This window comes from Myxine glutinosa, chromosome 2 (genome assembly GCF_964187855.1).
Source record: "Myxine glutinosa chromosome 2, kmMyxGlut1.1, whole genome shotgun sequence".
NCBI lineage: Eukaryota > Metazoa > Chordata > Myxini > Myxiniformes > Myxinidae > Myxine > Myxine glutinosa.
In genome coordinates, this window is record NC_136262.1 from 94717828 (window position 1) to 94732862 (window position 15035).

General features: G+C 46.3%; 1 protein-coding gene across 1 annotated transcript in view; it reads right to left on the bottom strand.

Annotated features, from left to right (window-relative positions):
• Positions 1 to 3393: 3393 nt before the first annotated feature.
• The window catches only part of LOC137421569 (uncharacterized), a 72592-nt gene continuing 60950 nt past the window's right edge, over positions 3394 to 15035 (bottom strand). Inside the window, exon 3 of the mRNA XM_068107753.2 lies at positions 3394 to 6721. Coding sequence (XP_067963854.1) covers positions 6546 to 6721 — 176 coding nt within the window. The 3' untranslated portion in view covers positions 3394 to 6545. The remainder of the gene's footprint in view (positions 6722 to 15035) is intronic.

Genomic DNA, 15035 nt, shown 5'->3' on the forward strand with positions numbered 1-15035 from the left:
CGGGAGCTTCATGAAATGGGTTTCCATGGCCGAGCAGCCGCACACAAGCCTAAGATCACCATGCGCAATGCCAAGCGTCGGCTGGAGTGGTGTAAAGCTCGCCGCCATTGGACTCTGGAGCAGTGGAAACTCGTTCTCTGGAGTGATGAATCATGCTTCACCATCTGGCAGTCTGACGGATGAATCTGGGTTTGGCGGATGCCGAGACAATGCTACCTGCCCTAATGCATAGTGCCAACTGTAAAGTTTGGTGGAGGAATAATGGTCTGGGGCTGTTTTTCATGGTGTGGGCTCAGCCCCTTAGTTCCAATGATGGGAAATCTTAACGCTACAGCACACAATGACATTCTAGACGATTGTATGCTTCCAACTTTGTGGCAACAGTTTGTGGAAGGCCCTTTCCTGTTTCAGCATGACAATGCCCCCATGCACAAATCGAGGTCCATACAGAAATGGTTTGTCGAGATCAGTGTGGAAGAACTTGACTGGCCTGCACAGAGCCCTGACCTCAACCCCATCGAACACCTTTGGGATGAATTGGAACGCCGACTGTGAGCCAGGCCTAATCACCCAATATCAGTGCCCGACCTCACTAATGCTCTTGTGGCTGAATGGAAGCAAATCCCTGCAGCAATGTTCCAACATCCATTGGAAAGCCTTCCCAGAAGAGTGGAGGCTGTTATAGCAGCAAATGGGGGACCAACTCCATATTAATGCCCATGATTTTGGAATGAGATGTGTTATGTTCAGGTGTCCACATGCTTTTGGTCATGTAGTGTATCTTGCTACAGTCGTGGCCAAAAATATTGGCATCCTTGCACTTTTTTCAAACAACTCACAATATTCACGAAAAATATGTTGAAATTGACAAAGGTATTAGGTCTCCACAATTCCTTATTTCACCGTCAATATTACAGAAGCCTTGTTTTTTATTCAGAACTTAATATATCCTTTTAAGTCAGAAAATAAATAGAAATGGCATTGACAAAATTATTGACACCCTGGACTTAATATTTGGTAGCACAGACTTTGGACAAAATAACTGCAGTCAAGCGCTTCCTATAGCCATGCTTGAGCTTCCTACACCTCTCGACTGGCAGTTTAACCCACTCTTCTTGTGCAAACTGTTCCAGTTCTCCCAGATTTGAAGGGTGCCTTCTCCCAACTGCTGTTTTCAGATCTCCCCACAGCTTGAATCTGTTTGGCAGTTGATCGAGGTACTTTCTCCTCCATTCAAACAATCCTTCGCTGTATTCTTCGATCAGGTTTTCTCTTGTGGTCTCATTACATACATCCAGGGAGGTTGGCTGCCATGTTATGGGCCTTACACTTCCCGATAACATTGCGCACGGTGGAGACAGCAACATCAAGGTCTCTGGAGATGGACTTGTAGCCTTGAGATTGTCCATGCCTGGCTACAATCTTGTGTCTGACCTCCTCAGACAATTCGCTAGTTTTCTTTCTTTTCTTCATGCTCATTGTGGTACACACAGTGACACAAAACAGCAGAATGACTCCTTTTCTCTATTCAAACTGGTTGAATGAGTGATTTTTATATTGCAGGCACCTGCAACTCACCACAGGTGAGTTCAATTCCAAAGTAAAGGAGAATCACCTGCTTGAAATGTAATCATTTCTAACAACTTCTAAAAGGTGCCAATAATATTTTCCGGGTCATTTTAGGATTTCTGTGTGGAATAAGCTAAGATTTAGTAATTTTTCCACCTTTTTTGTTTTGCTTCACTGCAAACTAAAGAAATACATATGTGGATACCAAGAGTTTTTAATTTCAACAATTTTCTGGAAGAAATGGTGCATTATTTGAAAAAAGTGCAAGGGTGCCAATATTTTCGGCCACGACTGTATATGTTGGTTTTAGCCCTATCAGTCAATGGTGAAGAATCACTTTAAAATTAAATAATTATCATATCCGAATCCATGTTCAGATCTTCACCAAAATAGAATAGAATCGTCCTTGTCAGACACCCAACCTGTCCACGAAGTTTACTCCAAAATCCTTCTAAAACCTTTTGAGATATCCTCCTTTGTATCGTTTTAGGCCATATCTCCCAATGTTGAAGAATCACTTGAAAAATTCTAGTAGCCGGAGCCGGATCCGGAACTTCACCAAAATCGAATCATTTTGTCGGTGTCACACACACAACCTCTCCGCCCAATTTCGTCCGAATCCGTCCACAACGTTTTGAGATATATTGTTCATCGACAAACAGACAAACAGACAGACTTGGGGTGAAACAGACAGGGGTGAAAACATAACCTCCATCCACCTTTGGTGGCGGAGGTAACAATATAAAATAGCTTGAATTTGCAACCAAATCAGAAAATTCGTATGTTTTTTGTCAAATACCAAAGAACAAATTCAATGATTGATGAAAGATTTGAGAGAAATACAAAATGACTCAATATTGAAAGCATGCACTCTACATGTACGTGCACCGCAAATTTCACGTTGTTGGAACAAAATCCCATGAAAAACTCCCCAAGTCGGCCTTCTGTCCACCCCGGGCTTTATCCACAGAAGCCTCTTTCTCTTGGCACTACACCGGCGATCTACCAGCACAATTATTGCCAAAGCAGCAGTGCTCAGAGACTTCACCGTTCTCATCTTATCCCTGCATTTCTTCTTCCTCGCCATTTTGTTTCACGAAAATAGTGTCGTCGACAGTCACGTGGTGTGCGGCAGTCTCCGACAAAACAGGATTGGAGAAGATTTCTCACTGATGATCTTGTTTCGTTGTGTCCGCTGGCGTGTGGTGGCCTTAAGAATCACTCATTCGTTTCTCTTTTTTTCCGAGCTATACAACCAAATTCCATATTCTCTTCAATCTCATTATTCGCTCCAGGTATTCAAGGTAGCTGTTCCCCACGATCTCAGATCATTGTTAATCCAAAAGCATGATTTTTTTTGCCTCACCTCCCCTATTATCCCACGCCAAGCCCACCTCTTTCCAAATTTCCAGCTTTTCCTTCTGGGGAGTTTGCTTCTCTACCTATCTTGTCCACCCCATGTGTCCTTTCCACATCCTCAATCTTCCCCACAACCCTTGTTTTTTCTAAGTCTCCCTCTAATTTGTCCCTCAACCGTGCTGTTGTTGGGTATACCCCTCTCCTTATTCTGTTCATTTTGTTCTTTTATGTCCTGACACGTTGTATGTTCCAGCTGCTCCACAGGCCGAGACTTTATATTAAATAAAATATCTGGCCACATGCCACCTCTGTACATGGCTTTTTTCATCCTTTACCCACATAATTGGAAGCTCATCAAATATGAAATCCAAAACTATAGTGTACCTAATTAATAGATGCCATCACTAACATTTCTCTGTTTAATTAATGAAATGAAAAGTCAAACAATGAGACAGCACACATCAGTTGTCTTAATGTTGTTTAATCATCACCATTCAACATGTACAACACAGTTATCCACAAAATACAAATAAAAACACCCAAACAATGCTCCCAGAAAGAATGCCAAAATTATTTTACAAATGATGAATTGTCTTTAAAAGTTGAAACAGGCTGAGTTTTGTAAAAAGTTTCCTTATGTTGCAGCACAACACTATTAGTTTACTTAAGTTGCAGCAATGCCCACACAATTCCAGCAGTGACGTCATAATAGGTACACAGTGCAAGTCAGATGAATCCTCTCCCTGATATTTCAGGAAGTAAAGCGGCCAACAAATCAATGCACTAAAAAATTGTTGCGACTTGTTACAACTTTCTTTGTAATACAAAGGTGCAAAATGATATTTGCATCATTTTTCTCTACATCGAGTTGTTCGACGTTGATAACCTCACGCACGCGCTTGTAAACACAATTAGGTTTTGGACATGATTACACATCATCTAAATAGTTTGGATGACTGATGGCAGTTTTTATTGTCGTTAAAATCACGACCTCTTTTTTTACGCTCCCATATCTTCATACATCATGAAATACTTGAACATAACGTTGTTCTCCATGACTTTTGTACAATTTCATGGACAGGGGTGCTGGAGGAGGTGTGAAATGTACATATAAAAGCAAATATAAATAACGAACCTTCGGATACAAATAAATATTTGTAAAAATTATCCAAGTTTTTTTTCCTGCAAATGCATTACAAAATAACGATTTAAATGAAAAACAATATAAATAATGCAGGACACACATGGCTCCTTGGCAGAGGACAAACTGCGGCACGAATGGAAGCACACAACATGCTGGAGTTTCATTGAAGGAAGAGAAATAAAAATACAAAACAAATCTCCATTTCAAGCCAATGCTTCTATTTGAAATTCTGGTCCTTTTTTTTTCTTTTTTATCATTATTTTCCTGAAGATTCTGATTAACATAATTTTGAGCAACCCGACATTCTAATAATAACAGCATTGAATGCTGTCATGAGGATATTAAAGCAAGAAAGTTTCAGAAGGACTTGACAGTATTTATGAAGAAGTTGCCCAAAGCACCAAAAAGCATTTGCTCATTGATCGTGGTAGGACCTACAATGAAACTATCGAAGTCATCTCCCTTGTGATGTGGAATTTATTTATTTTTTGGGATAATGACAAATGTAAATATGCATTTCACAAGGATTGGCCGACAGGATAACTTTGTGGTAAGTGCACTCGCCGTTGAGCTCTCCAGCCTGGGTTTGAAAACCCGACCTAGCTATAAACTGTCATCCTGGTGTAGTTTTGTGAAGACTTGTGTAGTTATGGCCTGCGACCTGAACAAGTTGAAAACCTTGCCCCGACTGACTGCTGAGAAGGTAACAAAACGAGTGCTTTCGGCAGTACTGACACTATCAAGAGTATGTTAAATTGATGATTATTTCACAAAAATAAAAAGATATGTCGTTCAACTACTTACAGTGAGCCCTCAGATTTTGAAATTTCAAATGAATGAAAATGAATGATCGTTTTAAGGCCATTTTCCCCCGCTAGAGGGGGTTAGCCTTGCAGGCCCCATGACAATCATGGTTCCCTGTGTTACATATTTATGTGAATGTATGTGAATTACCATTCAGGTCTTTGCTTATCAATCTGTAGTCGATTAAGGGTTGTTGTGGTTGGAGGGTCAGGAGCCCTTCTGGAAAAAGAGACCGGAAACGGAAGAAGAAAAGACACGAGGAAGAGAAGCGACGAGGAGTCTTCTTCCTCGCCCCGCTCCGACGAAAGGTGGGATCGATCTTGAGCCGCGTGGAAAAGCGGCGTTCCCAAGCCCGTCTGGCGAGAGGAGTTACCGGGACGTGTACCTACCCGGTGGACACGTCAAGTTGCCGTGGGGCCGTGCACCGACCCAGCTTCTGGCACCGTCTACAAAGACGCGTACGGGTCGCACGTTGGGGCCTAACACGCGTTGCAAGCGGCGTGTGGCTTTTGCTTGCTTTACAGTACCCGCTCCGCGTGGCCACGAGGGGGCTGCAGCCGTGGTCCCCGGTACGATACCTGCCCGGTGGAAACACGTCCACCCGGGGTTCGTTCAACCGCCCGAGTGCGGCGAAGCCGACCATCATCTTGGTCAGGAGGGGCCCAGAGACATTGTGAGGGACAGAGACCAAAAGGGGGTCGTGAGTACAAAAGGGGACACACATATATAAGATGGCCATCTTAATCATCTCGGGGATTGATTGTGGATTGTGAATTGTTGATGGTGGATTGCTCGGGGAAAATATCCTTGATTGTAGCATTGAAATTGTATGGTATCATTACCCTTGAAATATATCATTGAAACTCAGTTTTCTCTTGGGTGGAATTCATATGGATTGCGTGGCGAAAGCGCATATGTGATACAACTTTCTGGCGAAGTTCCTCTCACGGTCCGGGGGTCACCGAGACCAGGTAGTCACCGAGGGGACCACGTAACACCTGTTTGAGGCAATGTTTTTATGGCCGGATGCTCTTCCTGACGCAAACCCTTAGTCGCCTCTTATGATGCGCAGGGATACGGTGTACCTATTCTAAATCGGGGTACACACCGGGATCATTCATTCCAGCAAACTGGTACAAACTGCCACATGCAGCCTGAAATTTAAAAAACAAAGGAAAAAAATAAGTTAGGCTTAATAGACTCAGTTTTTCATGCTTAACCTCCATAAGTAAATACCCCATTCAATGCAAATCATGGCAACGAGAGGGTGCCCCCCTTTAACTAGCTAATGCATATACCATAACACATAGTTTCTTTCTTAATCTCTCTTTTTACAATTAATATATCATACAGACCAGACCATGTAAATAAATTTAACAAATATCCAGTATAATTTTCTTTGGCCAGACAAAACCTCATCTGAGTGATGTAAACGATTGGACGGTCCACCTCGACATGGCACTACTCCTCGCACACTTTTTGCAGCAACTCTCCCAAACGACGTCAATTTCACCATAGGTTGCACATGGATGGATACATCAGCAGGGAATTGTCCATGACACCCTAAGCCTATGATACAAAATATGCTGAAAGATCAAAATGCACAGCATTGTTCAAGCGCCATTGTTCAAACGTTTTCCCATTCATCCACCAAACCTGACCCATGATCTCAGGTATGCCTTCTCATATGCAGGGCAAGGTGGTCTGAACGTGAGAATGCACGCTGACAGACTGAGCAGGCGAACGGACGTGCACCAGTGTGCTTACGGAAGTGGCGTGTAAGTTCATCGGAGCGGGCAAACTGCCACGTGCAGCCTTGCCACGTGCATATGTATGGTTTCTCCCCTGTGGATGTTGGGATAGTTAGGACAAAAGGAGAGAAGGAGGCAAACACAGGTGTGACACAACATAATTTTTATGGTTTCTGCTCAAATTTATTTGCAACCCCAAAACTGGCATGCAAGTGTTTCACATAGCTGAGACGTTAAAAGTGTATCGTTAACATGAATAGTACAGGGTGTCCCACCAAATGACGATGGCTTTTTTTTTTTTTCCATGTCGCTAAGAAGTGATTAATAGCACCACACATTGCATTCTACCCCAAGGTAAATCATGGAAGAACTGTTCAGTGCATTTTTGTTCAAGTTGCCATTTATTTACATATATATATATATATTGGCCAACCCCCACTCTAGCGGGGAAAAATGGCCTTTAAAACGATCATTCATTCATTCATTCATTCATATATATATATATATATATATATATATATATATATATATATATATATATATATATATATATATATATATATATGTATATATATATATATATATATATATATATATGTATATATATATATATATATATATATATATGTATATATATATATATATATATATGTATATATATATATATATGTATATTGTTATGAATTTGGTAATGCAACATCTAGAGCTAGGTAGATCTGAATAGGTAGGTATTCGGCTGTCGTGACAGGGACTCTACATGTAATAAGTTATTGATGTTCAGGCGGTTGTCGGGGTAAGATGTATGAGTGTGGATCTACCTGGAGGTCCGAGTGTTAAATAGTGAGGGATTAAAGGTAACGCCCCTGTGAGTATCACCTAGTAATCAAACCTTTGTCCATTATGGCACTGCAAACCACATAAACATTAGTTAGGTCCTTAGCGCAACATTAAATAATCCCCTTTCCCTGACAAGGACTTCGTATTAAATTGACAGGAAACCAGGTCAAAAACACCGCCATGATTGGCCGCCACCGTGTACACCTCCAAAGGCCTGCAAACCTGGCCGGCACGTGTTATGCCAGGACCGCAGGGTCGCGTAACGGGGGAGATGTCAGGAGTCGCGGGAGGCTTTGATTGGCTGAGGAGTGCGCAATGTGACGTCATCGGCCACCAATATAGGCGACGGTCGGACGCCATTTCAGGAGTTGAGTCGCAAGTCACACGGAGAGAGTTCGCCAGTTGAGTTGAGTTCGTGGCAGGCACTGGCAGACGCAGGCAGGCACCAGAGAGTTGAGCGGTGGTGGAGAGTTGGAGAGGACACGCCATTCCAGTCGCAGTTCGAGTGCAGTTCGGGTTGTAGGGAGTCGCAGGAGACACACGAGAGCACACCCAGTTGGCACTGAGCAGTTCGTTGGCACTTGGCTGCCAGCACTCCCGCGTCGTCGAGTCGAGTGGAGTTGAAAGGAGTCCTTCCTGTCCCTGGTCAAGTGGAGCCGCTGGCCTGCGTCGGACGCGTGGTATTGGAGCGAGGGGCCTCGTGGTGTGCGATCGGGCCGGAAGGAGCGGTGCTGGACACCAACAATACAAGACGACAAAGACAGATAAGCCCGATCTCCGCGTATATTTTGAACGACGGGACGTGTTATTTTCGTGATTAATCTCCCTCGTTTGTGTTTGCTGTCAGTCGTGTGGGGACGTCCCGATTTAGGTTTATTAGAATTATTAGATTTACCGGCGGGCTTTTTCACTGGCTTTACTTTTCCTAATAAACCCTTATATTACTTTTTGTACATAATATCTGAACGCAGTTTTCCTGGGTGTTTGATTTTAATAGAGAAGGTTGCGGAGCCTTCGCTGCGTCCCGCTATTCCGCGCGTTGGTGTTGAACTTGAGTCCGCCATTGAGTGTTCGCCTCGGGAGTTAAAGTCTCGCAAATCGGTCATCCGTAACTGTGGTGTTAATCACGGTTACGCGACAAGTGGTGTCAGGAGTGTAGGATTTGAACCCGTCGGACAAATTTTTTTGTCCGCGGCGAGACATCGACACGGTCGGACAAATTTTTTTGTCCGCGGGGCGACATCGACACGGTCGGGCGTACATTGCGCCCGACGTTCGAACGCAAAATTGTTATAGGCGAGGCGGAGAAATTTAGTAATCAATTGGGCATACGGAGCGCGATATCGCGTCTTCGTCAAATTTAAATTGTGTTACTGGAATTATTAAAATAAATACGCGCGCGGGAAACAATCTTCCGGAAAGCGGATGTCGGAAATTGACGAGATGGAAGTACGCAGCGAGGCCTCCGTCAGCGTCGGGAGTGAGCCGGAAATAGGGGAATTAGACGCAGAGGTGAGCCTTGGAACCTCCCTCGTCCCGAGCACCAACTTATCCCCCTCCCCCACCGGGGAGTCGGGAGCAGTAGGAACGGCCCCGACAACCGACCAGATGTTGGGTCAATTGCTTCGAAAAATTGACGGGCTGGAAAATAAAATGAGGAAGGAATGGAGGGAAGGAATGAAGGAAATGAGTGATCGATTGAGTATTAAAATTAATGGAATGGCAATTGAAGTAAATGGGGAGACTGCAGGTGCAGAGGTGGACGGGGAATATCCACAGGTGGATGGGGAATGTGTACAGGTAGATGGGGAATGCCTGCAGGTAAACGTGGAGAGTCCACAGGTGAGCGGGGAAGGAAATTTGGAATGTGAGAGTTGTAATGGGGAATGTTTCCCACATTCTGGCCTGGTTGTTTATCGGGACCGTGTGGATGTCACAACACCCCAACCGGGGGATGAATTTGGAATTGTGCAGCACCAGGGCGGTGGTGCAGAGCAAGAGGGGGTAGAGTTTTTGGGGGTCCATGCGATAGAGCCGGACCGGGTATTTATTGGGGATATTGATCAAAGCCTGGCGGGGCCAGGAATGATTTCTAATGATGATGATGAGGATGATTTGATCCAGCGGCTGGAGACCTGTGACAGTCCCATGGAGGTAGAGCTTGTTCAGGCCCAAAGGAGTCTGGGGGAAGAGGTGAGTTGGTCCGAGGAGGTGGTTGGAATGACCGAGGGGACGCTCACTGTACACTGCTATTTGGAAACAGAGGCTCCAAAATTGGACAACCAGTTGGGGGAGTGTGTTGGCTCCGGGCTGGATTTGGATCTTGGAGGATCGGGAGATAGAGCTTCTGGAGATTTGGTCCCTGTAGGGAATTTGGATCAACTGCAGGGAGGGGCAGAACAACCGGTGGTAGAGGTTGTTCCCTGCAGCTGCGGGTTGGCAATGGGAATGAAAATTTGTAAAATAAAATGTAAAATAAAATTACAATGGGAAATTGATTTGGAGCAGCCATGGTGGGGATTGGTCCCCGGGCTGCGGGATTTGGACATGGAGAGGTCATGGGTGATGGCCTCGGGCAAAAGTTGCCCCTTTCAAAATTTGGGTATGCCGGCCAGCTGGGGGGCTGTGATGGCGAGATTTGGACGTGGGGTCCAGCCTTGGGTGTCGAGGTACGACCTGGGTCCCACGGGGGGTCTGGTGGAGTGTGGCGTCCCTTGTCCGTCGGGGCGCCGTCCGAGCTGGTGGCTCGGGCCGGCAGGGTCACCGGACCCTGGTGGGGGTTAAGACCTCCAGGGAGGTCCGAGGTGGTTTCTCAAGCCTGGGATGGCAAATATTGAGGACCACTAGGGGGAGGTGTTGTGGGTCGCGCTTTGGTGGTGGCACTACGGACGGCCAACTTGGGATTGATGTGGTGACCACCTGGGCATGCGGCCTGGCACTCTCCTCCAGGGACTCTGGGACAACCAGCATGTGGTGACCTGGCATGGTGGTTGGTCTATGGACGCGGGTCAAACCGAATGGACAGGGATGGAGATAGTCTGCCGGACAACCATTGGGGCATCTGTGGAACGTGATGGTGTGAGTGACCTTCCACAGATGCTCCGTTATGATTTATGGACTCTCGGGTTGGGAAGAGAGCCATGGGGATGTGAATCGGGAGATGTGTAACGAGCCGAGCATATGGGCCATGCTCGGCTGGCATGTGTATGGCAAAGCATCCTTCTTTGGTGAGGTGAGTGAAATGTGACAAATGGTTGGCATGGGTAATCTGTGGGTTAGATGGAAATTTAAGGGTGGATTTTGAAATGCCATGGTGGACACTGTACAGTGACGCCATTATTGATCCAGGTGTGTAGACCAAAGTGTTGGAGGCTGTGATGAAATTAATAGGGTAGCAAGACACAGCTTTCAACTGGTTGCGGGGGCAACTGTGCTGATATTTGGGACGCGGGATGATGGGGATGTAGTTGTGTAGCCTGAGGGTCAACGTGGTGCTGTGCGTGTCCGAGGTGTGTGGACCATGTCTTCTGGGTGGGTCTCCTGGTGGAGCATGGCTGTTGACTGGACCTTGGTGTGGTCAAGTGTGGGTGAGCACTGGGGGGGGCTGCAGTTTTGTAGTCGGACTGGGGGATGATGGGGAGGTGCAGGGGACGTGGCTGTAGGGATGCCACGCACTGCGACCGTGCCCCCCAGGGCCGAGGTTGTGTGTGCGGTAGTGTGTGTTGTGGCAGCAAGTGCTCACCACATTGGCCAGCTGGGGCTGCTGCAGCTGTGTTCCTCGCAGGGGGGCCGAAGGATGGATGGTGGGTCGCACCCTTATGGACACTCATGGGCCATGTTGGCGTTTTGACTGCTCACCTTGTCCCGGTGACCCTTGCACGGTAGAGGTGCAGAGCTGTCGTGGCCACAGGTAGTTGTGTAGTGATGATCACCGTTGGATGCGGATCCACATACCTGCCAGTGTAGTGGGGACAAAAGAGAAATTTGGAAGTATTTGGTAGGCCCAATGTGAAATTTTGGGAATTGTATGGGTGGATGACACTCTTGGACCTGACCAACCTGCAACTACCTGCACTTGAGGTGAGTGTTTTGAGGAGTACTGTCCCAGGCTTCAGGATTTGCTTTGGGAAATTGGGGACATGTAATTTGGAGTTGGGAGGCGGGTGTGAGTGATGACATGGCCGGTGAGGGGATAGATTGAGCTCCTACATGGGTCGGGAGGCTCCGGAGTGGATTGGAAGGGCGAGGGGGAAATTAGGTGTGGTGGATGACACTCTTGAACCTGACCAACCTGCAACTACCTGCACTTGAGGTGAGTGTTTTGAGGAGTACTGTCCCAGGCTTCAGGACTTGCTTTGGAACTTGGGGACATGTAAATTGGAGTTGGGAGGCGGGTGAGAGTGATGACATGGCCGGTGAGGGGATGGAATGGGAGCCACAGTGTCTTGTGGGTGGCGTATGTTTTTGTATTGTGGTTACGTGTTTTGATGTGGTCGTGAGAGTGGAACCTGGAGAGAGTGTGATGATTATTGGAGATAATGAGGGGCGATAATTGTGCTTTTTGGAAATGTGCTAATGGAAATGTGTAAGGATTCAATGATTCGAACTGTGAAGGGGGATTTCACATGTGGCAGGCCATGGCAAGCCTTGTAACACCTTTTACACCATCTATGGAATTGTACTGAATTGTGCTGAGTTGTGTGGAGAATTGAATGGCAGCGGGGGAGGAAGTGTGTTTTGGGGACCATGGGTGGGGAAGGTGTGTGTGTCCGCAGGTACAGAGCAAGCTCTGAGGAGCGATGCCTGCGGGCCCCCCTCTGCGGCAATTACCCCTGGCAGCCGGTGGTAACTGGAAATTGGAGCTCGTCGGTGGAGGGTCTGGTTGGGCGCCGCGGGGTGAGGAAGTCCCCCGGTGACCCGTGTTGCTGCGCGAAAGCAGGAGGCAAAGGAGCCTGGTGTGTGTGGAGACCCTCACCGGCGAGGTAACGGCGGAAAGGGGCTGTTGGGCTGTCATGGGGCCAAGAGGTAAAGGGGGGGGGGCAATGAACTTGTAAGTCGGTTGACTTGTTTTTGGGACTGCGGGCACCACAGCCTGATGCGCCCCCACCATCTTTTTGTGCGGTACCTCCCCGCTGCCTAGTTGAGGAATGCCCACACACGTGAATGACATCAATGCCATGGTCCTGCAGGGGGTGTATTGGGAATAAGTGCTTTGTTGATTTTTGAAATGCCTTGATGACCTATGGAATGAGAATGAGTGGTTAAGGGGTCTGTGTTGCATGAATGTGGGCGAAATCCACCGAGCCGTGTCACTCACCTGTAACATCTGGACAGGGCCCGTGGAAATTTAGTGGGATGCATAGGGGATGGCCCCGCAGGTAAGGTTGTGTCTTGTGGCATCCACCGGGGGACGCGGTCTGTAGACCGGGGTATGTACAAAGGTTAGAGTTTTGAGTTTTGGAAAGATGGTTAAGTTTTGTGGTTAAGTTAGTGTTGTGTGTTGTTGTTTCCTCCCTCCACAGGAACAACGAAGAAGATGTACATACTTGCATGATGGTTAAGGGGTTCAGCATGTTAAGGAAGTGTAGGTAGGTAGTCCGACTCACTTCCCACAGCCCTTCCTGATTTATTTCATAGGTTAATTAAGTGTGTGACAGTAAGTGTTAAGGCTGGAATGGTAGCCCTGCGGTGAACCTTGCAGGAGCTACGGTTCCAGGGGGGGGGCTGTGTTATGAATTTGGTAATGCAACATCTAGAGCTAGGTAGATCTGAATAGGTAGGTATTCGGCTGTCGTGACAGGGACTCTACATGTAATAAGTTATTGATGTTCAGGCGGTTGTCGGGGTAAGATGTATGAGTGTGGATCTACCTGGAGGTCCGAGTGTTAAATAGTGAGGGATTAAAGGTAACGCCCCTGTGAGTATCACCTAGTAATCAAACCTTTGTCCATTATGGCACTGCAAACCACATAAACATTAGTTAGGTCCTTAGCGCAACATTAAATAATCCCCTTTCCCTGACAAGGACTTCGTATTAAATTGACAGGAAACCAGGTCAAAAACACCGCCATGATTGGCCGCCACCGTGTACACCTCCAAAGGCCTGCAAACCTGGCCGGCACGTGTTATGCCAGGACCGCAGGGTCGCGTAACGGGGGAGATGTCAGGAGTCGCGGGAGGCTTTGATTGGCTGAGGAGTGCGCAATGTGACGTCATCGGCCACCAATATAGGCGACGGTCGGACGCCATTTCAGGAGTTGAGTCGCAAGTCACACGGAGAGAGTTCGCCAGTTGAGTTGAGTTCGTGGCAGGCACTGGCAGACGCAGGCAGGCACCAGAGAGTTGAGCGGTGGTGGAGAGTTGGAGAGGACACGCCATTCCAGTCGCAGTTCGAGTGCAGTTCGGGTTGTAGGGAGTCGCAGGAGACACACGAGAGCACACCCAGTTGGCACTGAGCAGTTCGTTGGCACTTGGCTGCCAGCACTCCCGCGTCGTCGAGTCGAGTGGAGTTGAAAGGAGTCCTTCCTGTCCCTGGTCAAGTGGAGCCGCTGGCCTGCGTCGGACGCGTGGTATTGGAGCGAGGGGCCTCGTGGTGTGCGATCGGGCCGGAAGGAGCGGTGCTGGACACCAACAATACAAGACGACAAAGACAGATAAGCCCGATCTCCGCGTATATTTTGAACGACGGGACGTGTTATTTTCGTGATTAATCTCCCTCGTTTGTGTTTGCTGTCAGTCGTGTGGGGACGTCCCGATTTAGGTTTATTAGAATTATTAGATTTACCGGCGGGCTTTTTCACTGGCTTTACTTTTCCTAATAAACCCTTATATTACTTTTTGTACATAATATCTGAACGCAGTTTTCCTGGGTGTTTGATTTTAATAGAGAAGGTTGCGGAGCCTTCGCTGCGTCCCGCTATTCCGCGCGTTGGTGTTGAACTTGAGTCCGCCATTGAGTGTTCGCCTCGGGAGTTAAAGTCTCGCAAATCGGTCATCCGTAACTGTGGTGTTAATCACGGTTACGCGACAATATATATATATATATATATATGTATATATATATATATATGTATATATATATATATATATATATATGTATATATATATACATATATATATATATATATATATATATATATATATATATATATATATATATATATATATGTATATTGTATATGTATATATCCAGTTTATTCAGAAAGTATTCAGACCCCTTCACTTTTTTCACATTTTGTTATTTTGCAGCCTTATGCTGAAATCGTTTAAATTCAATTTTTCCCTCATCAATCTACACCCAATACCCCATAATGACAAAGAGAAAAGAGGATTTTAGAAAGTTTTGCAAATTTATTAAAAATAAAAAACTGAAATGTCACATTGACATAAGTATTCATACCCTTTGCTATGACACTTGAAATTTAACTCAGGTGCCTCCCATTTCTCTTGATCATCTTTGAGATGTTTCTATACCTTGATTGGAGTCCACCTGTGGTAAATTCAATTGATTGGGCATGATTTGGAAAGGCACACACCTGTCTATATAAGGTCTCACAGCTGACAATGCATAT